This window comes from Pteropus medius, unplaced genomic scaffold (genome assembly GCF_902729225.1).
Source record: "Pteropus medius unplaced genomic scaffold, Ma_sr-lr_union100, whole genome shotgun sequence".
NCBI lineage: Eukaryota > Metazoa > Chordata > Mammalia > Chiroptera > Pteropodidae > Pteropus > Pteropus medius.
Genome location: NW_024352947.1, coordinates 3,851,532 through 3,877,737, shown reverse-complemented (window position 1 = coordinate 3,877,737; position 26,206 = coordinate 3,851,532). Strand labels below are relative to the sequence as shown.

Below are 26,206 nucleotides of genomic sequence, written 5' to 3'. Positions count from 1 at the left end.
CAGGTCAGTAAACTACTTCTTGAGAAAAAAATTTAGATATTATGATACTTAAGGCTACATAGAAAATAGCTGTAAATAGGCAATACTGAAAAAAGGAAGTCAAATTTTCAGTGTTAATACTTCTTCAGTAAACAGCACACTGGTCTGTCGCTTCCTTAAATCCTGAGTGTAACTTTCCCGAAAGTACTGTAAGAGACAGGATATGAGCCGTGCACTGCACAAATGTTTGGAGATTACTTTCCAGGAAAGAACAAAGCTTTCATGTAGGTACACTTATTTTTAATTATGTCAACATTTGCAAATAAAATGGTACATTATATTCCTAGTACAACCTAGGAGATAAAACTCCCAATTTTCTAAGGATGGACACTCGGTTTTTTAGAATTCTAAACTACTGAAAAACTCACAGGTTCATTTTCCCTTTCTATGTTTCCACGGCAATGGATTCCACTAGTATGCACAGTGTGCTCAAGGAATGCAAACTAACTTAAATACTGGCTTAAGTCGAATATACTGGAAGGTGAACTTGAGATACAAATAGATAATTTCCTTAAAAGCCCACTAGGAATTTCTTTTGGTTTTAAGACTTAGCACTGATCCTCTCCACTGATATGCATAATAAAAATAGGAGTCGGACCATATGAAAATCTGTGGCGACAGCAGGTGACAGTGAAGAATTTCTCAGTCCTCTCATTTTTTCCTGCTGCACCGTTCTTACACTGACGAGACTCAGCCTGCACTTGGAATGAATATGCTCTTCACACAGACCCATTAGATCTTCCTCAGATGCCTGTGTGGTCCACAGCTCTTGTTCTGCATTTCTTACGTTAGTTTAGGAGAGCTTGCAACCATGGCAACATTCTGTTTCTTGATAAAATATTAATACTCAATGAAAATCTGAATCCACAGAAGTTATTAAAATCAGAGAATCTTAACAAGCTTCTTTCGAAAATCCTGTGGCGTCAAGCCGCCAGGCACAAAGTGGGTGCTCTATCAACACTTGCTGAACTGAATCGGGGAACAAAGACTCCCCGGAGCCCAGGCCCGTGGGGATGGTCTGCACCACTGTCCCCCAAACACGCAATTCTCAGACTCTGCTGATTTTAAACACTCTGCATTCATATATGTTTGGTAGGCAATTCTAGCTCATGTAGTGTGTTATATAAATGATTTCTGTGTTGTTATAATGGATATTTTTTAACTGACATTAAAAAATGAAGTCAGCAGATATATTCCTAATGCACTTTATCAAGGCTGTTGGTACTCAAAGAAGAAATTCAGGAATTATGCCTTTAATAAACCATCTCAAGATTAAGGGCAAGGTCTGAATAGTGCCTGTGTTCCCAGTGCCCTGGAGACACTGACAGAGGGGACACACGTTAATGACCCATCTAATAAGGCCTAAGGAAGCAGTGAGGCTGCCCCCAAAACCATCCATTTAAAAGACACTGACCACTAGAGGGCAGTCGAGATATAATTATGTATTAAAATAGCTACTTATAAAAAGCTGTGAAGGGAAGCAAGCTAGCTTCTTTAAATTTCATACATATCTAGAAATCTTTAGGTGTATTTATATAATTGAAAAGTTATTCATATTAACCAGTCATCCTTTTAATCTCCTGGTATTATTTCTAATTAAACAATTTAAACCTTGATAAAACCTTATAATGAATAAGAATAAATTACTTTTTAAAATGTTTTAAAATATTACTTAGAACAATACTCCAAAGATAGTACAATTCAAAACTGAGTTTATATAGTCAATTTGTACCATGTAAGCATTCTGCTGACTAACAGAAAATAAACTGTAACCCTGTAAAGTCTAACACATGGGGTTAGACTAAATTCTATCACAATTTTAGTGCCTTTAGCTTTTTTGATGTCATCAAGAGCAGTACAGCCAATTATAAATTAATGTTTTTGCTCTTACCTTAGTGATCACGGAACTTTACTTTAGTCCATAAAATCTCTCACATCTATATTTTCATTTCCATTTCACCATCCTAGTTCTGAAACTCACAATTTTATTCATTTTTTAATTCCCAAAACTAAGCATAAAAGATGTTCAGTAACTAAATATTAAAATCAAATGGAAGTGAGGATTATTTAAAATATGAAAGCATGAAATAAAATATGAAATCCGAGATCATGGGTTTTGTAAATATCGGCTCCTTTTCAAAAGTCACTGGAAAGGAGGTAACCATAAGGTAGTAATACATTGTCTCCCAGGGGTGTTAAGAAGATGAAATTATGGTTGTAAGTAGTATAAAATGCTACATGTCATAAGAATAACGTATTATCCAGCATCGCCTTTGAATAAAGTTCTCCCAAAAAATGAATGTGCCAGATGTAACTGACACAGTTTATGTCCTTAACTGATGTCTTCAAAATATAACTATTAATTTTTTTCTGGCAAGCACTGTACATTTCTTTGAACAGGGTAAAGGTACCCTCCTTCCTGGAGAGTGCCATAACTTTTTTAACGCCATTTCTTTTGTTTGAATTAGTAACGCAAAGAGCATACAGAATTTCATAGAAATGGTGTGTAGTGAAATGTGCACCTCCGCTCCCACGGCTGTCGCCAGCCCCCTAGGTGGCCTTCCTGGTAGCGGTCACTGTTGCCATCGTCTTCTGTCCTTCCAGAGCTGTCTGTGCATATGCAAGCGTTGACTTAGATATTCTTCTTTATGACTCAAATGGCACCGTGCTCTTGGCCCAGTTCAGAAGTCTGCTATTTTACCTTAATAAACCTGAGACTGTTCCCTATTGGCACTTCATTAGCGGCTTCCTAATATTCCATCGTAAGAATGTACCATGATATTTTTAACCAGCTCCCGTACCAAAGTTTAGTCCAATCTTCTGGGTTTTGCCTGTGTGCATGTTTTACCTGTGTGCGTGTATGTGTGTGCACGTGCGTGTGCGCGTGTGTGCTGGGTGTCAAGTACAGAAGCCTGTCATCCGGCTCACTCATACAGTTCTGTTGGACTGTGTAAGTCTCTTCTGCTGCTCTGCTTTGTTTTGCTTTGTTTTGCTTTGTTTTGCTTTCCTGCATCCTTGATCATCGAATGCGTTTCCTCACCCTCTTCCACCATCGACATCGCTCTAATGTGTGTGGTGTTTTTCCTTGGATATGTATGTATTTTAGTTAAGCTCTAAAATACTGTTTACTGTGTATTTAGAAATTATATTAATGGCTGCCTATTATTTTTTAACATTCCTATTATTTTTCCTAACTTATTTCCCATAAATGGACACCTGCGATGCTCTCAGCTTTCATGATCACAAATGATGCTGTAATAAACACATTCGCACATACTCCCGTACCGACGTTTCTACATCTGAGTGTCGCATTGCTGGGCCAGACTCAGGCTCCTGGTATTACAAGTTTTCCACTCATCAGCTTTGCCAGGTATAAACTTCCGCCTGAAACACATGGGATTTCTATCTTCTCCATCCTGTCAACATTTCATACCATAAAGTTTGCTGATTATTTTAATTTGTTGTATATAAAGTGAGAATTATTTTAGTTTGCATCTCTCTGGTGGTTAGGGATATCTGAAATATCTTCATATGTTTTTCCAGTCTATGAAGTTTCCCCTCCTATTTCTATATGTTGCCTATTTGTCTTTTTTTAATTGAAGTATAATTGAGATATATTAGTTTCGGATGTACAACATAGTGATCCAGTATTTGAATATACTGCAAAATTATCACTATAAGTCTAGTTAACATCCATCGCCGCACCGTTACAAAACTTCTTCCTTGTGATGAGTACTTTTAGGATCTACCCCTCTCCTGCAGTTTTCACGTATGCAGACAGTATTGTGAATGCGGCCGCCGGGACTTATTTCATAACTGGAAATTTGTGTCTTCTGATCCCTTCACTCATTTCACCCATAACTAACACTTTGACCGTGATTAACTGTCCTTGAAGACTCAAGGTTATCGTTAAAGCTATCACTTAGAACTGGGTCAGCTTGACTTAGGCAGCATTTTCTCAGTGCGACTGTCAGTGAGTCCCAGGAAGGCAACGGTGTGGGGAGCACCTAGGAATGTGAAGTAAACAACTTCTAAACACACAGTGAAGCAGAGTTGGGGTGGGGGTAGACGGAAGAATGGATAACTACATATTTATCAAGACACCAGATGCCCAAAATGTATTCATATGGAAAGGAATGAAAATAAATTATGGGGATATCGGATGGTTGGTGTGTCAGACTTTAAACCCGGGGTGATTTTCCCGCAAATTTTATTATTCTCATTACAACATCTTTCCGACAGAAAAGATACTGATAGTCATCTCTCCTAGCTAATACTCCATAAGGATACACAATGGAAAGAAGTATATATAAAGTCAAAAGAGAGCTCAAAAACTTCTGTGATTATTCTATTCTTCATATACCTAATAGAGTAATTGAATCAAATCTAAAACTAATGTATGCAAAAACACTGGAAAGTGCAATATTATCATAAGGTATTACTAATAAATATTTGTATGTACCCAGTTGTTTGTTAAAAATTACATTTGATAGGTCAAAGAGGACTTGCGGGCTGTGAAAGCAGGAGCTCTTAACACCGTGGCTACAGACCACGGTTGTCCCTAGAATGGCATCGTCACTGAACGTGTTGTCCTGAGGAGGGGTGGCACAGGGCCACTCACCACTATGAGAGTGTACTCATGATAATCCACGATCGCCGACGTGGGAAAAGAAATAACTGTCTGAAAGTTTAGTCAGAAAAAGAACATTTAAGATCAATTAACTCTTGGAAAGATTTATAAAGTCAGTAGATCCCTAAGAAGGCTGATCATGACAAAAACAGAGAAAACAAACTGACAATATCAAGAATGAAAAGAGATGTCACTACAGATCCCACAGACATTGGAGGGATACTAAGGGACAAGTAGAACAACTTTATGCCAAGAAATACAGCAACTTAAATGAAATAAACTAGTTTGCTGGAAAAAATATAACCTGCCAGAACTGGCATAAGAAATAGCAAATCTAACTATCTCCTGTAGTTATTAAAGAAACTGAATTCATAATCAGATACCTTTTCTAAAGGATAAAATTCCAGGCCCAGATGGTTTTAATGACATATTCTACAAAAAAAAAATTTAAGGAAGAATAATATAAAACAAATACAAACTCAGAAAACAGAGGAGAAGAAAACATCTCTTAACTTCTAAGGTCAATATTACCCTGATATAAAAATCTGATAAAGACAGAAGAAAATTACCTACCAGCATTCCTTATAGACAGATGCAAAAATCTTTAACAAAATAGCAAACAGAATCCAGCTATATGTAAAAAAGGATATTACACCACAACCAAGTAGAATTATCCCAGAAATGCAAATTTGTTTTAACGTTCAAAAATCAACATTATTCACAATATTAGCAGCACGTAGTAAGCACTAAACATTAGTTATTATCGCTATTTAAGATCTGGATGCCTATGCACAGACTATACTGAAAATATTAGTAATTAGAGGCTATTTGGGATAGGTTTTTTTAAAATTTTCTATAAAAAAGGCATTATAATGAAATATACAGTCCTCATTTCATTTTTGCCAACTTTAAAATATGGATATTAATACTCTGAAGATAATAAACAAAAACCTCATTTAACTTGGAGTTGGGGAAGGCCTGTAGGGGGAGCTTTCGTGGCCTAAACCTCATCAATCACCCCAAACAGAAAGAGTATTTTCTGTCTCAAACAGGATAATGTTTTCCTATTCTATTAGTCCAGCGGGAAAAAGAATCACCTCACCTGTCAACCAACCACTCAGCCAAGCAGACAGACTGTTACAAATCAGCCAATGAAAAGCCACTACACTTAGAACCCCCAGTTCTTCCGATAGACTCTGTGCTTACCATAGCCCCTCTGAACACCTCCCTTTCTTTTAAAAAAGAATATGCTTCTCCTTTGGTCTCTGGATCTGCAGGTGGTTCGCTATTGGACCACATATTCTGAATTGCAATTCTTTTTGTTCCAGAATAAACTCATTTTGCTGGAGAAATATCTGGCTGTCTATTTGCTTAAGGTCAACAATACCAACGCATACTGCACAAGCAAAAGATTAACGTGTCGATCATTTAAAGCATATTCTCAGAAGGTATTATTTAAGGAAAATGTGTTCTTTACAGAACCTTCAAAAATCCATTTATTCAGCACATAGTTATCGAGTGCCTATTCTAATGTTTTCCTTAAAGCAAAAGATCGCACCAATTAATACTGCCTACATGAACGGGTAACATAACGAAGGTTTAGAAAACGCTAGCTCCCACTATGGTTTATGCCCATAAACAACTAAAACCAGCTCTTCTGCAGCAGGGTCAGAGAGGGGCAACGCCAGCATCAGGTGGTTAAGTGTCCACCTCGGACTCTTGGGGGAGGTACGCCCATTTCCTCCCCCTGAAAAATCGCTGCAGTCCTGAGCCACTCTGCTGAGAGATGGGTCTAACCCTTCGGTGTCCTTCGGGAGAGAAAAAATGCTCTAAACTACATCCTACATGCTAAATTACAGACCAAAGGACTATGTGTTGTGCTCCCCTTCCATTCGTTTATATGGTTAAAAAACTACTACTATAGTGGGGAAAACAAGGTAAAACTACTACTAAAGAGGGAAACAAGGTAAAACCGAGGTACCGTGATCCTGATCCGGCGCCTCCAGGCTGTAGCCGTACCCCAGCAGCGTGCGCACAGCCTCCCGGAGGCTGTCCTTATTGGATTTCTTGGTTCTGTCATCGAGGAGCGTGTAGGGAACAAGGCGAGGGTTTCTTCTGTTCTTTACATCCTACGGGAAGATAAAAGTGTGTGGTCATCGAAGTAACAGCAACGAGTTTTGAAAATGAGACAGGAAATTCAGCGAAATCAAAGTACAACAAAGTGCACAGCTCGGGGGGTGAGAGCTGGCCTCCCCCATTCCCTCTGTCACCTCAGGCTGCAGACGTGACAGAGACACTAGCGATCTAAAAGGTGTAAAGAAACGAGTGACTGCGTCGATTTAAAGCAAGCCCTCTCCGGGAGGAGAACAGTAAGACTAGCCACAGCAACAGGTGCCAGCTGGAAGGATCTCTTCAACCGCCTTCCATCTGCCACGGTCACAAAGCGATGGGCTAACGTGGAGAACTTATTTCCTTGTGTGGTTGATTGACAGGTCTTGGTTACAGGAAGAGCCAAATTAGCACTGGTCACAGCGATTCTGAGACAGTGAACACGGAAGGCTGCTGTCCCTTCTGACGAGAAAACCCAGTATGTTACGAAAGGCCATTGTCTGACCTAAAATAGCTTGAAAAATACGCGTTGGCTCCATCCACCGGTAAAACCAGGTGAGACCTGGAGTCCTGACACACCTGCGAAACTCACGATGTTCCTGGAAAGAGGCTCCAAGTTCAACCCACGGTTAAAACCGTGTTGACAAAGCAAGAACACGGGCTCTCTTGCTGTCTCGGCAGACGGACGCCACCCTTTAGAGTGCGCACGAAACGTACTCCCGCGGGCCGGGCCGGGGGCTGGAGGAGAAACGGCCTCTTCCCGTTCACTCGCTGACTCTGCTGCAGCTTCTGTCACACCTTCCAAATCTCCAGAGGCACGCGCAATTCTCGATTTACCTCGGCACGAGAGGAACTGGAGGCCCTGGGCATCCCCAAACCTTCTCAAGGAAAACAGACCCACGTGGTGCCCGTGGTGGCTGGGCAGGCACAGGGACGGCGCCTACTTTCTGTGTCCCACTCTGGTGACGTGAGCGCCACCCCTGAGCCTGAACGCACGAGCACCTGCGACACCCGCCTGGCAGCAGAATCGTGTGGGCTGCGTGCTGGGTTCAGGGGCGTGCACGCACACACACACGTGCGCACACACGCACACTCACGCACACACACTCACAAAGACACACACACTCACGCACACACTCACGCGCACACACACACACGCATACTGCTTACGCACATTAGTGCTGACATTCTCAATTCTCATCAGGTACAACTAGTTTAATTCAACTTAAAAATGTCGTATCATTTTATGATGTAAAGCAAGGCTATTCGAGATTCCTTTAGCCTTCCAAATGACAAAAGTCACTGGCTTACAAGGATCACAAATACATTTTTCAAATCAGCTTGTAGGCTTTATCCCAAACCACAGTCTAAGCCCATACGTAACGATCCACTGTATTCTTGAAAATCTTAAGCAAAGGCAACCACCATGCTGGCAAGGGGCCCAGCCCTGACGAGGCGGGGGAGTTCGGCTCTGGTGTCGATGGGCTGACTGGACCTGGTTCTGCCACCTGCTGGCTGTGGGGTCTGGGTAAACTGCGCTCTAAGGCTCCCCGCACCCCATGTGTGACCTGGGAGTAAAAACCGTTCATCTTTCATGCAACTGTTGTAGGAGTTAAAGAAGAAAATGCATTTAACTCGAGGCCCGGGGACGGGCACCTAACACACAGCAACGGCTGCATCGAAGCCGTCAGGGGCCAGCACCGTCGAAGCCTTTGTCGTAAGTTATGTAGTGAAGTTAAATAATCAGTTATGTAGTGAACTTAAATAATAAGTTAAATAATTTACCAACGAGGAAAACAGGGACACAGAGAATTTAATTCAAGTCGCCTTCCTGAGCTAAGTCATGTGGTCACTGAGTGGCAAGGCTAAAATGTGCACTTAACCCCTCAGCTGACCGCTAGCCACAACCACAAGTGTCCCGCTGGCAGAGCCATGACTGAAATCCAGAAACCTCTGAAAACTCAGGTTTTACCAAGTTCAACAAAAACTCGGTGTCAAAAAGCGATTTGAGCTGATGCGAGGCTGTTTAGAGTCCTTATTTACCCCTCTGGGTATTATCCTGCCTGCGCTGAGCAGACAGGAATCCACGGTCGGCTGCCCCGAGGGCACCACACACGTGTGACACACTGTTGAGTCATATCGCCACTCTGAAGACCGAGAAACATCCGGATTTGGAAATTCACCTGGCCCCAGGGCTTTGACTAAGGAACGTGGACCTCTTCCGTTAGTATTTTATCTCATGTTTCAAGAGTTTCTCCTAAAATACAACCTCAGAGAGAAATGCCACAAAACCACGACATAAACCACTGTTCTGATAATGTTCAGTGTGAAGCTCATGCTCACACCAGTGTTACGATCGTCCAGCACTAACCAGGTGCTTCGGTGCAACTGCACCTTGAGATACCTGTGACAGACAATGTTTTCAGTTGTCATGATTGAATTTCTCCTGCCGCAGACCCCGTGGAGCAGCCAGCGTGCCGCGCGAAGTCCCCACGTACCTGCTGGATGCCGTAGGTCCAGCCCTGCCGGATCCGATCCCGGGCCCACACGTTATGGGCGTTTTCTGCCAACTTGTCCACCATTGCCTCCTGAGCCTGGGTGAGTCTGATAAAGGTCAGGTCCATCGGGGCAGGTTTGTAGCCACTTGTCAGCTGGTAGCTACAAAGCAAAAGAAAGACGTCACCGGCCTCCCATGAAGGCCACGTTGAGGAGTCCCCTCGTGCGCCCCGCCCCACCCTGCCTGCACCGTGAGCCGCAGCGGCAGCCGGCAGGCCCGGCCCCGTCCACGCACAGGAAGGCCTTTCTGCCTCACACCTTCTCTCCAGCTCAGAGTGTGGAAACAGTCTCTGGCACGAGCTCCTGAAACTCAGCCTTCATGACGTTTTAGAAGGTTCTCCCTGGGATTTCCTAGTCTCTATCTTATCTTCCGAAATTATGTAACTAGGGAAAATAAATAATGGGACACTAACATAAATGCATTAGGATTTTCCTATAAAACAACCAACAGCTAGTATCTGAAAGGATACACGGATTCATTCAATAAACAGTACATTAATATAACATTTGAAAGCTGAAGAGAAATGAGAACTTGCGATGAGAAAGCCATCGAATGTTATAATCGATAGCCGATGCTTTGATTTTCCCTTACAAGATTGAAAATATAAAATTTTTCAACACGCGTAACAGTCAGGCGATAGCAGTGCCCTGCTCCCCCGGACACCCCAGCTGCCCCCTTCTGTCCAGACGCTGAATGGCTGGCGGCTGCTTCTCTCATCCTGTCACCCACTATGCCCTGAAGTCAAGATCCGCTTCTGATCCACTTTTCTAACCACCGTCATAACACTGCATGGCCTTTCCGTCTACGGTTTTTGAAAGAATTAACCTTATAAAGATACATGCATCTCCGTCTCAAAAACTCTCCTTCTGTGCACGTGAAAAGAAAATTCACTAGGTAATTATGCTAGGTTAAAAAATAAATTATCTGAATGTGAGAAAACGCTCTTCAGGACAAAATTGTGTCCTCTTCACCCTTTTAATCATTCTGTGTCGCGTCATTACGAGCTACGCAGCCTGACGGCGGGAGTCGGGGGGCTCTGTTCCTTGCTGCCTCGGCTGGTGCCTGGCACGTGACAGGCATTCAATTAAAATGCGTCGAATGGATCGACGTGTTACAGCCATAGATAACTTTCTGAGGTTGACTAAAGTTGACTTTACCTTTACTACACCTATTTCATTATAAGACATTTCATATTTTATAAGTCATTTATAGACAAAAGATTTAAAAATCTTTTGTTTTAAAGTAGATGAGACTGGTCTGGCCATCACAGCAACCATGCTATCTACTGCCTGTATCATTCAGTTGGCATCCGCGAGCTATATTTACAGACAGAAAGTTTTGTTCTGTTTTAAATCAGAACTCTGAATGTTTGGGGAGTTAACATTATTTTTTCTTTTTATTTTTTATAATGAAGCCACATGGACTTTTTAACCATTCATAAAAATCATTATATTTTATAGAACTCTGATGTTTAAATAAACAAATCTATCAAATGTAAGCACAGCCTATATACAAGTTCTCATTCGGAAAATCCTTTCTCAAGAAAGAGCTCGCCACGCGTTTCGAGGGCACCAACGGGAGGTAAGGTGGCTCCGTGTCCCGATGTCACGTCACCGACAGGAAGCGGGGGGCGGGAGCAGCGACAAGGTCTGTGTTTTGTGCTCCCCCATCTCCCGTCTCTACTTCTCGCCCACTCCTGGCTTCCGCCCAGCGCAAAGCACACGATTCTCCTTCTTTCATTCATTCTCCAGCGGCCCCCACCCTCCTGGCTGCCCCAGAGGCGACACACACGGCAAAGTTTTGAGACTAATCTGCAAGTAAGTGATGGGCGCCCGTGCTGCCTCCGCGGGGGCTGTGCCTGTCCTGGAAGAGGGGAGAGCCTTCCTCCCCCTGCAGCCATCAGAAGGCGGTCTACTAATGCGTAACGCTGCATAACACTGTCAGAGCATCTCGCTTCATTTTCTAAACGTCCTTCTGGAGCTTCGGCCAGAGCTGCGTTAATCTGCGATCTCAGTGAAAACCCATGACGTGCATTTGCATCTGCTGACTTGAAGCAGCACAACGATAAACCCAGGCTCATTTTCAGATGTGGAAAATGCAGAACCTTCCCTCACGACCCTGTGTGAGAAAGGGCCGAAACCTGGAAGTGAGTCTTTTAACGGCTCCTCCCACCCAAATCAAAGTCACTCCCGCTTCACACGAACCTCATTTCCACACTGCTGCACTGTAAATAACCTTCTGCAGTGAAAATAGATGCGAACGTGTAAAATTAATAGGCTTCTAGCCACTGCAAAAGACAAAATACGCTGACTCATAAATGTTTACCCGATATGAATGAGGCGGCAACAATGATTTATAAAGTCATTTTTGTTGTAGTACATGTTGACAGACTAAGAATTAAGTGATTATAGCAAAATGAGATATTTTTAAGTGCATAAATGTACTTTGCCACACCATGTCCATTTCATCTTATTGATACAATCAGTGAACTGCTAATATGAACTATTATCTTTTTTTCTTTTCAATAAAGTGTGATGACATGAATCTTCAAAGCGAAATGGTTTCAAGAAAAGTATCAGATTTATGTCCAGAAATTTATAAGAAATAAAGAAAAGATTCCTGTAACAATTCTTGGGAAGCAGAACTTCATAGCCCAAATAACAGGGAAAAACCATATCACAAGTGACTATATGAAAACAAAATACGCATGGCTCATATTAAAGACACGTATGACATTCCACCTTCTCCAGCTTCCTGGGAAATTCTGCCAGAATCAGAACACAGATCTCTTTCTCCTGCAATCTACCGACTCAGTAGTATAGTTTTCACTTCCCCGCTTTAAATGCAAGGTCTCTGTGCCATCGACCAAACGGCAAAAAATACATTCAATACATTCTCTTTCTCGGACATCAAGTTCTGCAGTTATTAGTTCTTAGATGTGTTTTGACGTAGCACATAACACGATAAAATTACTTTTAAGACACAGATTAATAATCTACATAAACTGTAGCAAAATTTTTTTTAAATACCTCTTTGCATAAGAAAAAACCAAAACTGGCAAACTGCCAGCTTCGTTGGCATCCAATCGCCAAAGATATAAACACAAAGCTGACGGCTGCTGTCCCGTTAAGCAGTGGTTCAGTTCCCGCTTCGTTCCTGCCTGTCCTACGCTTTTCCCGAAGCAGGTTTTCTGAACGAGCCTTTGGAAATAGTGTAACATCGCTCAAGGGCCAAGTCACGTGGTGCCACGAAGCACGTGGCAGGGAACCGAAGCCAGCACGCAGCAGCCTCGTCCTCTCTTCCAGCTCGCCCGCCCTCTCCAGTTTCCTGATTGAGGATGAATCACGTGAGATGAAGCTGAGATGTCACCACGTGGTGACAGATGTGAGGTCAACACGGAAAGATGACGTCCGAGTTCAGTGGACGCTCGCTGTAAATTTCAAAACCAAATCAGCCTTTCAAGTCCCGCGAAGCAAATGGGAACATCTCGGATGACGGCACACCAGAGATACTACGAACAAGTTCCGCCGGAAGCACGTCTAAGAATGAATACCGGGCTGGTGTGCTCACAGGAAGGACATGAAGAATATTTGACGACCTTCTCCAGAAAACGATTACGGAAGAATTCGTTTCAATACAGAAATTAGAAGGGAAAGGACGAGGGATAAATTCCTTCCTTGCTTTGATTTTAAATAAACGTAATAGGATGACATGCCCTATGCCTGTCCCCCCATCGCACTCCAAACCCAATTCCTTCTGATTCCAAGGCCTTTTCCCACCCCACAGCCTCCACTGTCCCAAGAAAGGGTCATTTTTAGAAACAGATCAAAAATATAAAGCCATTCTTGGATTTTGTTTTTAAAATCGGCTTTGAAAAGTCACTGCAGAGACCGCAGTCTTTTGAAAAAGGCCTCTTGATATTAAGAAGCTATAAAAGAGCAAGGTCCTGACACCCTGGGACTTAAGGCAGGACCGAGGAAGAGTGGCTCTTCGGTCCCCGACAGGCTGCCGGTCTCAGGGCCCGGAGGAGAGCTGGAGGGGGCGGGGGCAGTCTCTCTGCCCTGTCCACAGATCCCAGAGCCAGCGGAACTTCTGCCTTGACTCCTGGATCGTACCCAGGAGGACAGCCAGGCCCGGGGTCCCCCACACCCGAGCCCTCGGGCAGCACAGCTCCAGAAAGATGCGACAGCAAACCAAGTCCAGGCTGAGAGGTGGCCCTCCCTCCACGTCCACCCCAGGCTGCAGGACAGCACCCTCAGGTGCCTGCACTCCCCAAAGGGGCAGGAACAACGGGGTCCCGCAGGGGTGAGAAGCCCAGTGTGCGGAGGGAAGCAGGCAGTAAACAAAATAAATGTAAAATTGCAATGTGAGTGCTCTGGGGAAAAATCAAGTAGAAAAGGGGGTCTAGGAGGAAGGACACTGTTAAATAGGGTACAGTTTTAAAGAGATCGAGGAAGGTGGCTTTGAGAAGATGATTTTCGAATCAACACTTAAAAGTGAGAATAAACACAGAAAACATTGTTTTAACTGAGTTTGCACTGCATAGACTGGGGCTAACTTCCTACAACCAAGCTGCATTCTGCCTCTGAGGCCCATTGGTTTAAATACAAAATCGAGCCCAATCAGAGAAAGCAAAGGACATGACATTAGCACATTGTAAAATCTGTGGTCTGTGAAATTTACTCACTGCACATAAAAAAAAATGTAAACTTGTTTTCTTTTTTCCTTCGTAATCACAGTGCCTCGTTATTTCAGAGAAAAATCCAACTGTATTTGTGACAGCGTTTCTCACTTCAGCAAATATTTACATAAGCTGAATTTGTACATGTCCTCGTGTCTATACAAACAGTACATACATATATAGGTCCACACACTCAGCATCATCCAAGCAGTCATTCCAGAAGGTCGTTTTAAAGGGACATATTCATCTATGTGTCAAGAATGTCGCTGTTAGCCTTTTATCCACCCACTACGCCTGCGAGATTCCACTGCCCCCGCCCCACCGTTTTAGAAGCCTCTCTGATGATTCTAATATGCTTTTCATAACTCAACACGACCACTTACTTCCCAGGGATGTGACAGGCAACCACCTTCTAACCTGCTATGTTCTGTGTCGATTTAATAGCAGGTAAGTGCTAAAGACAGACATTCTCTATGTTAATCCATCCCTTCATTCCTGGAGGAAATTCAGATTGGTCATGATATCCCTTCGTAATAAACCGCTGGATTAAGGTTGCTAATATTTTACTTAGCACTTCTGCATCTATGCCCATCAGAGAGACGGGACCGTAATTCCCCTTCCCGTACTGCCGATCTGGACTTTGGTGTCGAGATTATGTCACTCTCAGGAAATACACTGTAAAGTGTTGTGTTTTTTTTTCATTCGAGATTATCATTCTTAAATATTTGGTAGAAATCAATTTTAAAAATGCATGTGTGCGTGTGTGTATGTAGATTTTAAACTATTCATTGAATTCTTTTATAGTTACACTTCTATTAACATTTTCTTCTTGAGTCAGTTTATTATTCTACATAATTGTCAGTATCATTTAACTAGAACATTCTGGCATAAACTTATTGCATTTTGCTATTTCTTCTGAACACATTCCTAAAGTTGCTAAAATAAATCTTTCTTTTTTGCTTTATCAGATTTTTATCAGTCTTTTCCTTTATCAGATTTTTCCTGCTTGATAAAACATACCTTCTCCAAGTTTTGGCTTATATATGCAATGCCTATGTTTTGATATAAAGTCTATTCCTTTTCCATTCTTGTTTTTCAATTTTAGCGATGATATATGTTTGATCCATAAGCTATTTAGAACTGTTTTAAAATTTCTAGATATGTCATGACTGTGTATGATTTCTTGGTTGTTGCTGTCATTCCTTGTGATTCAGTGAACATGAGCCTTATGCTATCAGTGTCCTCGTGTGGTAAAGGATATTAAATGTTGTAAGTGTTCAGTGTCCTACATATGCCAAGCTTTTCATTTGTAGGAGGTTAAATTTTGTTAATGTTCATTAATATTTGCCTGTTGACCATGTCAATTTCTGAGAGCTATACTATGAACGACCACTATGACTGTACATTAGCCTATTTATTTTGAAAAAGCTATTGATATATTGCTGTTTTGCTTTTTCTGAAGCTGTTTTATTGGTGCATACATGAATAGTCATAGTAGGATGCTTTTTTAATCTTTATACAGTGACCTTTTCTTAACTTTGCTTTCAGAACTATTTTGTCTTTTAAAAGATTCTTTTTTGAGTAGTAGTATTGTTTGGTAAATCATATCCTCATTATTTTTAACTTTTCCGTGTTTCTTGATGTGTTTGCTATAGCTGAGTTTTGTTTTTGTCAGGTGTGTGCAATGTGAGTTATCTTTCTGAATCCCACCTGACAATCTCTGTATCTTTCTTACCCTTATCATTTAAATGTGTTGTGATTAATGCTATATTTGAATTCATATGTCATGATATTTTGATTTTAAAAAATAATTTTTCTTTTTTTTAATTACAGTTGACATTTGATGCTATTCTATATTAGTTTCAGGTATACAACACAGTGGTTAGACATTTATATCACTGACAAAGTGATCGCTGATCAGTCCAGTGCCCAGCGGGCACTGTACTTAGTTATTACAGTATTATAGACTATATTCCCTGTGCTGTACCTCACGTCCCCGTGACTACTTTGTCCTTCTTAATCCCTTCACTTTTTTCACTCGCTCACCTCAGTCCCCCTCCCATCTGGGACCCATTGTTTGTTCTCTGTTTCTATAAGTCTGTTTCTGTTTTGTTTTTTTGCTTTGTTCTTTAGATTCCACGTCAGTGAAATCATGTGGCGTTTGTCTTTCTCTGTCTTATTTCACTCAGCATAACACCCTCGAGGTCGATCTAAGTTGTTCAGATGGCAATACTTCATTTTTTCTGGCTAAGTAATATTCCATAATATGTATGTTCCACTTCTTCTTTATCTAGTCATCTATCGATGAGTACTTCTGTAGCTTCTATATCTTGGCTACTGTAAATAATGCTGCAATGAACATAGGGGTGCATACATCTTTTTGAATTATTGTTTTGGATTTCTTCAGATAAATATACATAAGTAGAATTGCTGGATCATATGGCAGTCCTATTTTTAATTTTTTAAGAAATCTCCATACTCCTGTCCATAATGGCTACACCAATTTGCAATCCCACCAACAGTGCACAAGGGGTCCCTTTTCTCCACACCCTCACCAACATTTGCTGTTTTTTGATTTACTAATACTAGTCATTCTGACAGGTGTGAGGTGATATCTCATTACGGTTTTAATTTGCATTTCTCTGATGATTAGTGACCTTGAGCATCTTTTCATATGTCTGTATGTCCTCTATGGAGAGATATCTATTCAAGCCCTCTGCCCAACTGTTATTCGGATTTTTTTATTTTGGTGTTGAATTGTATGAGTTCTTTATAAATTTTGGATATTAACCCCTTACCAGATGTATCATTGGTGAGTATCTTCTTCCAGTAGGCTGTCTTTTTTGTTGATGATTTCCTTTGCTGTGCAAAACTTTTTAGTTTGATGTAGTCCCATTTGTTTATTTTTTCTTTTGTTTCCCTTGCTCAATTAGATATATCAGAAAAAATATTACTAAGAACAATGTCAGAGAGTTTACTGCCTATGTTTTCTTCTAGGAGTTTTATGGTTTCAGGTTTTACATTTAAGTCTTTAATTTATTTTGAGTTTATTCTTGTATATGGTGTGTTAGAAGATGGTCTAGTTTTTTTTTTTTCATATCTGTCCAGTTTTCCCAACACCATTTATTGATTAGACTGTCTTTACTCCACTGTATATTCTTGCCTCCTTTGACATAGATGAATTGCCCATGTAGGCATAGGTTTATTTCTGGGCTTCTTATTTGGTTCCATTGATCTATGTATGTTTGTGATTCAGTATCATGCTGTTTTGATTACTATAGCTTTGTAGTATAGTTTGATATCAAGTAAGATGATACCTCCAACTTTGTTCTTCTTTCTCAAGATTGCTGTGACTACTGTGGTTCTTATGTGGTTCCATATAAATTTTAGGATTATTTGTTCTAGTTCTCTGAAAAATGCCACTGGTATTTTGATAGGGATCGCACTGAATCTATAGATTGCTTTGGGTAGTACGGACATTTTAACAATGTTAATTCTTCCTATCCATGAACATGATATATGCTTCCATTTATTTGTATCTTCTTCAACTTCTTTCTTCAATGACTTATAATTTTCCAAGTACAGATCTTTTGCCTCCTTGGTTAAATTTATTCCCAGGTATCTTTTTTTTAATGCAATGTAAATGAGATAGTTTTCTTAATTTCTTTTTCTCATAGTTTGTTATTGGTATATAAAAATGCAACTGATTTCTGAATATTAATTTTGTATCCTGCTACTTTAAATTCATTTATCAGTTCTAATAGTTTTTTGGTGGACTCTTTAGGGCTCTCTCTATATAGTATAAAATCATCTGCAAATAATGACAGTTTTACTTCTTCCTTTACAATTTGGATGCCTTATATTCCTTTTTCTTGTCTTACTGCTGTGGCTATGACTTCTGAAAATAACTGTTCTTGATACACACAAAAGACTATGCCTTAAGACATTACAATAAAATGAACTCCATTAACCTACCATCAAAGAATTAGAACATTACTAAAACCTTCATACCTATATGTGCGTTCCTCCCACCTCATAATCCTATGTGACATTATTTTTTTTATCCAACCTTGACATTATTTTTAGATTCATCCACGTTGTCATTTATAACGATCATTCATTCATTTTATTATGTGAATATATTCAACTTCGTTCATCGTCCTACTCAATATCCCTCCCACTCCCTGACCTCTCCCTTATTTGTATGCTATTACAATAATATTGCTAGGAGCAATACCTCCGTGTTTTGGTGTGAACGTTCCCTAGGACTCATCTCTAGGAGTGAAACTGCTGGGTAACAAGATGTGCAAGTGTTTAATTTTACACAGTGATGCCAAATCGCTTTAAAAATTATTGTAAAATCACTCCAAACTTTTAGGCTCATGCTGCTCTGCATCCATATTATTGTTATCAAATTCCTTAATTTTTCCAATAAGAATAAAATGGCGTCTCATAGCAAAGTTAGATACAGGATAGACTGTTGGCAGGTGTGAGTACAGTTTTTATTTAACGACCTCGCCTTTTCCATTTCTCTGCCTATTATCAAATAATGAACAGTTACTGAGCAACACGAAGAAAAAGCCTCAGTAAAACAAATAATGAAGACGGGGACCCTAATTTCTCATTGAGACTGACTGACTGTAAACGCTGTGCCCTGCCACATTCCCACCAGACTGGCATATTTGTTACAACTAATGAACGTACACTGACATACATTATTATCCAAGCCCACATTTTTCTTTAGGTTTCACTGCTGGTGTTGTATATAGAATGGGTTTGGACTAATGTATAATGACATGTATGAACCATTACAGTGTCGTACAGAGTATGTTCACTGACCTAAAAATCCTCTGCTCTCTGCCCATTCACCCGCCTTCCCCCCAACCCCTGACAACCACTGATCCTTTTACTGTCTCCACAGTTCTGCCTTTTCCGGAATGTCATGTAGCATGTAGCCTTTTCAGACTGACTTCTTTGTGCTAAGATTTTGATGAGATACACACACATACGCACACACATGGAACACATAATAAAAATAACTTATTAAATATATTATGTTGTCAAAGATAATTTGAAACTATCTTTTCTATTTTCTCATCCTTATGTACATCAGGTCAAATAAGATATCTTTAAGTGAAAGAGTAACAGCTATAACTACTAGTTGGGTTTTGTTTTGTTTTTTTTTTAGCCTTAATAATGCCTCTGTGATATAGTTTCCAAAAAACTGAGAGAGAGAGTGATTTTAATGAGAGGATAATAAATTATTTGTCAAGTAAGGTAGGTTTTAATTTTTGCTTTTGTAAAACTTAACAAGGACATGATTGAGTTGTCATATAATAGATAACTAAACATGATTTTTGATGATGAATCACTATGAAATTTTGGTTCAGTAAACTGATTTTTTTAACAACAAAATTATTTATGTGAACAAAGAATGCAACTGACCCTGTCTTTCTCTTTCTATTGATAAATAATATTTATACGTGGATATATAATATAATTGGAAAAATAGCTGGATCCATTTCTTTATAAGCTATTTCCAATAAAATCTTACTTCTTATATTGATTTTTATCAAAAATTAAGTTATGTTGCTTTGAACACTTGTATACCAAAAATAATTATAATTCAGAAGAAAAATTTTAACACATAGTGACTATAATCTCAGAAAACAAAAAACAAACAACAAAAAAATTAAAATTCCATTTAGATATACATTGGATTATAAAGAAACATGATAGGGTGAGCAATCAAAATATATTTTAATGGGGTAATATTTATAGGGTAAATTGATTGGAAATATAATTCAAAGAGAAAAACAAATGATGTAAAATTATTATCAAGTTTATGTGTAGATTTTAAATAGAAGATGGTACATATCTAATCACTGTGTATCTGCTCTTATTTGATACACTAAAAACTGACATAATAGTTTCATTTCAAAAAAATATATGAAATATACCATAAAGTAGCCTCCTTTCGAACGATCTAAACTTAAAAAAAAAATTTAGAATCTAACAATGTGAAATGTTTTTTACAATATTTTTAGTAAAGCACCTAAGTAAAATGTTTATAAACTCGGACTTGCTTGATCTGCATCTGCATAGCAAGCACAGTTTCTCTTTGGATGTTACGTGTACTATGTTTATGGGGGTAACTTGAGGCCTAGGGCGGGCGATGAAGATGAGGGGTGGCTGCTTTGTTTGCATGTCCGTGATATCACTTAACAAACCAGGCCTGCTGTTTACACCAGACTGAGAAAAGTGCCCTGAAGACTTTAATAAAGAAAAAAACAATAACATAAATAAAGAAAAAAACAATAACGTGAAACGGCTATTATTCATTAAGCACCTAAATCTTCTCTAAGAAGTATTGTTGAGACCTGTCAGCAGGCGACAAAGCTGAGGTTTTGAGAAATTAGCAGGCTTGCAGAGAGAGGGGCCTCTGTCTACACAGCAGGCAACATCGCCACGACAATCATGGCCGAGAGAGGGGCCTCTGTTTACACAGCAGGCAACATCCCCACAACAGCAATCATGGCCTTGGTCTTCTCATCTTAACACGGGGGTGATGACACCAACATCGTAACTATTCCTAAAGGGTATTTTCTTTGTAAAAACAAACGAAACCATAAATATTTTTGGTGGAAACTTGAAAACCACACGTATTCAGTCGGAAATATGGGCACACGTGTGTGCACCACATATGCACGTAGGGCGAAAAAACACACTTTTTATAACACACTCCCAAATATTTTCAGAGCTTCATTTCCTCTCTGTCGCTGTGACGGAGACTCTTGTCACACCACAGACCTGATGCAGCCCCTAATGTGACCCAGCAAGTTTAAATTCCGAATCTGAACTTTACGGCACGAGGGTAAGCAAGCCCGGGCCCCGGGCCCCGCCACGCGTCCCCTGGGTGCTCCAAAGCAACGCGTGGCCGCCAAACGCCGTCAGACGGCCGACTTACTTCTTGGGCAGCTTCATCTTCTTCACCTTTTCTTCGGCATGCTCGTCTGCGATGCCCACGTGGCACCCTAATGCCAGCAGCGTCCTGGAAAACAAAACCAGAGGTGAGCGCTGCGTCCCACGTAACCCAATGGAATTGCAGGTGGGAGCAGGGCACAGCAGCCCGCCCGGAAGCACAGCGGAAGTCTGGTTTTTAAAGCAAAAGGAACACTTACTTATTTACAAATTACTTAGTCTTGAGTTATGGGTAAGACACTAAAAATTGAAATGGCATAAAGAGGAATGTACAGTCTCTTCCCTGTAGGCCTGTTTTCTTCCCTAAAAGCACCGACCGCTACCAATTCTTGTCTGTTCTACTAGTCTGTGCTTATTAAGGCAGGTGTGTGGAGTGTGTCTCTGTGTGTACGTCTCTGTGTGTGTGTTGGCTTTTTCCTTTTACACAGTAAGTTTATAGAACAAAGAGTCTCTGAAATTTGCTATCTTGACTTTACAATATAGCTTTGAAATACTGTCCTTTCAGATAAAGCTAGTTTACTTGTCAACAGCTCTGAAGCATCCCATTAGTTGTATGTGTCATAACGTTCTTACTCATCTCTCTGCTCATAGTTTTTTGTTGTTACAAACAATGCTGCCAGGAATAGCCTCGTACATTTAATATACGTACTATATCCTTCATCTATAAGACAAATTCCCAGACGTAGAATTACCTGGTCACAGGCTGTGTGCGCTTTAAAGTCTGACAAATGTTGCCAGGTGTCTATAGAGCAGGTAACAATTCATATTCCCTCCAGCCATGTGTGACACGGCCTGTTCCCTCCTTTGCCAACACGAGTTATCAAACCGCTTGAACTCGTCAGTGAATAGCTTAAAAAGCTAGCTTAATAGGGTTTTAATTTATATTTTTCTTATTATAAGTACATTTAAGCACCTTTTTCATATTCTTAAAGAGATACTTATACTTCCTTTTTTCTGTAAAAATATTCTTAGTTCACTTTTCTATTAAATTTAGTGTCCATTATTGCATACTAGGAGCTCTTCAAATGTCCAAGATGACTTGCAAATATTTTCCTCTAGTTCGCTGTCTTTCTACTTACTCCTGGATTGAGTATGTCAACTGGATCTGTTAGGAGAGTATTACAGTTTCAGGTAAGGGATAACGTTTTCAGGTAAGGGATAATGGTAGCTTAGGCTACGGTGGTGCGGGCATTGGTGGTGGGAGCCCTTCACTAAAATGTGTGGCTGTGAAACACGGGCAGATGATGAGCTGCCATGCGCGGCCAAGCTAAGTCGGGACCACAAGGGTTGCCGGGGATGCCGGCTGCCATGCAGGACCACTGCTCACCACAGGCAGGCGGCTCGCTTCTCACCTCCAGCAGGGTCTGTTTGTGTGGTTTGTACAGACTCCCCCTTTACGTTACTAGTGGAACATAAACCCACTCTACGCTCATTTGTCTATTTCCACATTCATCGTTAATACCACATCGTGGGAGGCGTACATCTGAGCCCAAATCCTAGAATGTGACACAGTGTTTAAGTTTTACGATCTGGGTCCTTGATAGATTACCTCCAATGCAAATAACTCCTTACTCTTTACAAAACTGAAACACCACAAAATGGACAACAGTCCTGTTTCATACCCAACCTACACAGGCATTAGGATAAGGGACCCATTTGAACAAATCCAGTTCTACAGGACATCGAGGATGCAAAAGCAGCAAAAGAAATATTACCATCTTCTCAAAAATATTTTCTGAACTTTTCTATGTTAAAATTTGAAATTATTTTCCTTTATTTTCCACCACCTTTTTTCATTCGAAATGGTAAGTGGCAAATGTCATGAGAAGGGTTGGCAGAGTCACTGAAAAGCAAACCTGCCATTATAAAAATGCCATACGGAGTACCCTGCAGCAGCTCTTCCCTGTGTGTTCCCCAGACAAACGCCGCCGAGGCATTCTCTCAATAAAGGATGCGACAGCCAAACAAGTGTGGGAAAGAAATTCCACCCCATTTGAGAGATTCATAGTACTGAATAATCTATCAGCAAAAATAAAAATTTATTGAATTATTTAAACTCAGCATCTCTTAAGTATAACATGTCAGTGCTTCTCAAACTATCTGTGGTGAAGGATCAATTTTCTTTTGATTTCCAGTCTATCATGGTCTGATTCTCTGATAGAATTCAATAAAATTGCTAGAGAAAATTAAATTTCAAAATGAAGACCTAGAAAATGCAAGGCTACATTTTATAAATTAGATGCAACAGACATAAAGTTGCTCCCTTAATTGGTATAAAAGTTCCTAAACGCTGTCCTGACATCTTATGTCATCTTGAATCAGCGACAGCCGTGACTGACCTGGTCCGCGGCCCACGCTCGGAGTAGCACTTCGCCGGCTCACAGACCCTCATACTCCACCGCATGCACCAACGTCATGGAGCAAACGCTCATGCAGAGCACACAGACAACGTGACAGGGTCGAGGTCGGACTCCAAGCAGCACAATCCGATCCACCTACACATCCCAAAGTTCTAACCAAATTAAAGCAGCTTCACAGCTGAATTAGAGTGCATCAATACTGCGTTTCTTTCCAGTGAGGCAGAGTGGAAAACAGGAAAAGGTAAGAAACTCACTTCAGGGTCTCAAGGGACATCTGTAAGTTGTAATTGCGCTCCTGCTCGGGCAGCTTGGAGAACTCCACCAGACACGGGTGCTGCCTCTTGTTGTCATCACGCACCTGGAACAGGACAGGAAATCAGCATGGGGCAGTCTCCTGGGTCAGCCCCCGGCACTGGTGACCCAACCGTGAGGAGCGACATGAAGGCGGAAGCAGGACAGGAGACCAGGGCCGCCACCCAGCAGCGCCGCCCCGTGATGTCTGAGGGCAGAGCCGGACGTGGCACTATCCGGGCTCCTCTGTCTGTCACCGCTCCCGGCTCAGCACCCGGGCCTGCTACCCTGACACCCATAGGCCGGCTCCCTCGGCAACTTCCAGCGTTTGACTAAATCATCCTGCCCACCTGCCCAGACCCCTCCCCTCTCACCACGACTCATGCTCAAAGTCCGAAACAACTCCAGACACGGGTCACGTGTCTCCGTGCCCCGCCTGGCTCCGCCACCTCTCACCCTGGCAATGCCGAGCTACTGAAAGGTCACGCAGTGCCCTGGCCCCTCGAGCTACTGAAAGGTCACGCAGTGCCCTGGCCCCTCCACCTCACACGTTTACACGGCCCAGGCCCTCCGCCTAGAACACTCGCTGCTCCCTGAACCCTGGACCACATGTAACACATCCTTCGGGTCTCTTATAAAATATCTGCCTCCTCTTGGAAGCCTTCTCTGATTTCCCAGGAGAGCCCCAAATACCCCTTCTTCACTCTGTTAGCACCTCCGTTACAGAACTGAGCTTATTACTGTTGGTATGTCTGTCACTCAGCTAAACTGGAAGCTCCTAAAAGGCAAGCCAGCAAAAAGCCAAGGGCTGTTCACCTTTGAGACCCCGACACCAAGCATGAGGCCACGCAAACAGGAGGCAGATAATAAACGCTAAGGGGACGGATGAGTGCCTGAATGGGTCTGCCTGGTGTTACTGCATAGGAGAGCTCTCGTGCGACACTCCTAGGAAATATGTCCCAAAGACATTCGAAGACACTCTTTGCAAAATGACAATTTATTCAACACCCTGAGAAGCTTAAATTACTCCAGAGTAAAACGCATGTGAATACGTCATTTAAAATGTTAAAGAATTTATAGAATCAGCCTGAGAAAGGATGCGCCCACGTCCAGAACAGCGGAGACCGCAGGTCAGGGCTCATGACCACCTGTCTGAAGGAGCTTCGGGGAAGCCGCACACGGGAGCAGGAGCAGGGTGATGAGGAGGCGGGAGGATGTGGGCTCCCCTTACACGCGAGTCTGAGACTCCCCCAAAACCTGATCTTCTGCTACACCCCCTGAGCTGTGCTCGCCTGGGCGAGCCCTGAGGAAACCGCCGTTCCGCTCTGTCCCCAGGCATCTGCACGGTCCCGGCGGCGAGTCCTCCACGAGGCGCAAAGAGCCCAGCGCCGCCTGGACCCGCCCAGGCCAGGGCAGGGACCACGGGGCACCTGTGGGAAGGACAGCTCCCAGGGACTGAGCTCCCTCTGGTATCAGAAACTAAAGGCTGCTCTGAACAGGCGGCGGCGGGAGCCGTGGCACTGAGCTGAACTGAGTTTAACCGGAAGAGCAGACACTAACGAGACCTACGCCTTCCTCATTTGTCAAAGAAGAAACGTAAGTGAGAGCTCGGCACAGAACAGTCACCGCGGTGGCCTCGGTGGCTCGCAGGAGAGACCGTCCTTCTGGAGCATGAGCACCGTAGACGGCTCCCGTTAAGATGCGGGCTGTTTGTGTGACATTGTTTAAGTCTTCTTAGCCTGCAATCACCTCTCCCCGCGTCTTAAAACATAAGATGAATTTTATCTGTAATTGAAATCCCTCCTCTTGAATCTTTGGGTAAATTTTGTCCGTAATTCCTCTGGCAATTAACCACATACACATTAATAATCTCTCTCCTTTCACCGACTTTAATTGATGGCCAAATCTTTTAGTTAGCATTTACACATTTCCTCAACTTTTCAAAGTCGATGAACGTAGCAGAAAATTGTGTACTTAATAAATATACGCTGATTTGACAACTGTCTAACCATTAACGAGTTAATAAAAGGGTCTCCTTTTCTGATCACGTCTCGGCGGGTCTTACAGCGAAAACAGTTCTGGACTCAAGGCTGGAAAAGCTGGGTCCCAGTCCCAGGCCACTGACAGCCCTGTGACTGCTCTCCAGAAGGCCACCAGAATTCTCAGCTGTGTCATCAGCGGTAACACTGAAATAATAGCACATAGCTCAGTGTGCTATTATGAAAACTTAGCCCAATACCTGTAAGCGAGAGTGTGTGAGAAAAGGCAATGCTCTGAATAAATATCTAAACGTTACTAAGTAGCATGGCGTATCATACAGTATTACCACCACCTCTAATAATAAATGTTCTTTAGTCAATACTTAGTGCACTAAACTAGGACCGAGTAGATACGCTCAACCCTGTATTCAGACAGATGTAAGAAAGTGTTAAATCCTTCAGGGTAGTTCGACTGACGATATTACAAAAATGAACGTGCTACCACCGTCCCGCATAAACAGGTGTAATGCCACACTGGTATTACATAGGAACTTGCTTGGTTTTATTTCAACTCGATTT

The 26,206-nt window shown here is 41.7% G+C and overlaps 1 protein-coding gene across 1 annotated transcript in view; it reads right to left on the bottom strand.

Annotated features, from left to right (window-relative positions):
- The window catches only part of RYR2 (ryanodine receptor 2), a 535,670-nt gene that overhangs the window by 201,158 nt on the left and 308,306 nt on the right, over positions 1-26,206 (bottom strand). Inside the window, exons 23-26 of the mRNA XM_039850351.1 lie at positions 23,612-23,715; positions 20,984-21,067; positions 9,277-9,436; positions 6,651-6,798 (exon numbers count right to left, since the gene is read on the bottom strand). Coding sequence (XP_039706285.1) covers positions 6,651-6,798; positions 9,277-9,436; positions 20,984-21,067; positions 23,612-23,715 — 496 coding nt within the window. The remainder of the gene's footprint in view (positions 1-6,650; positions 6,799-9,276; positions 9,437-20,983; positions 21,068-23,611; positions 23,716-26,206) is intronic.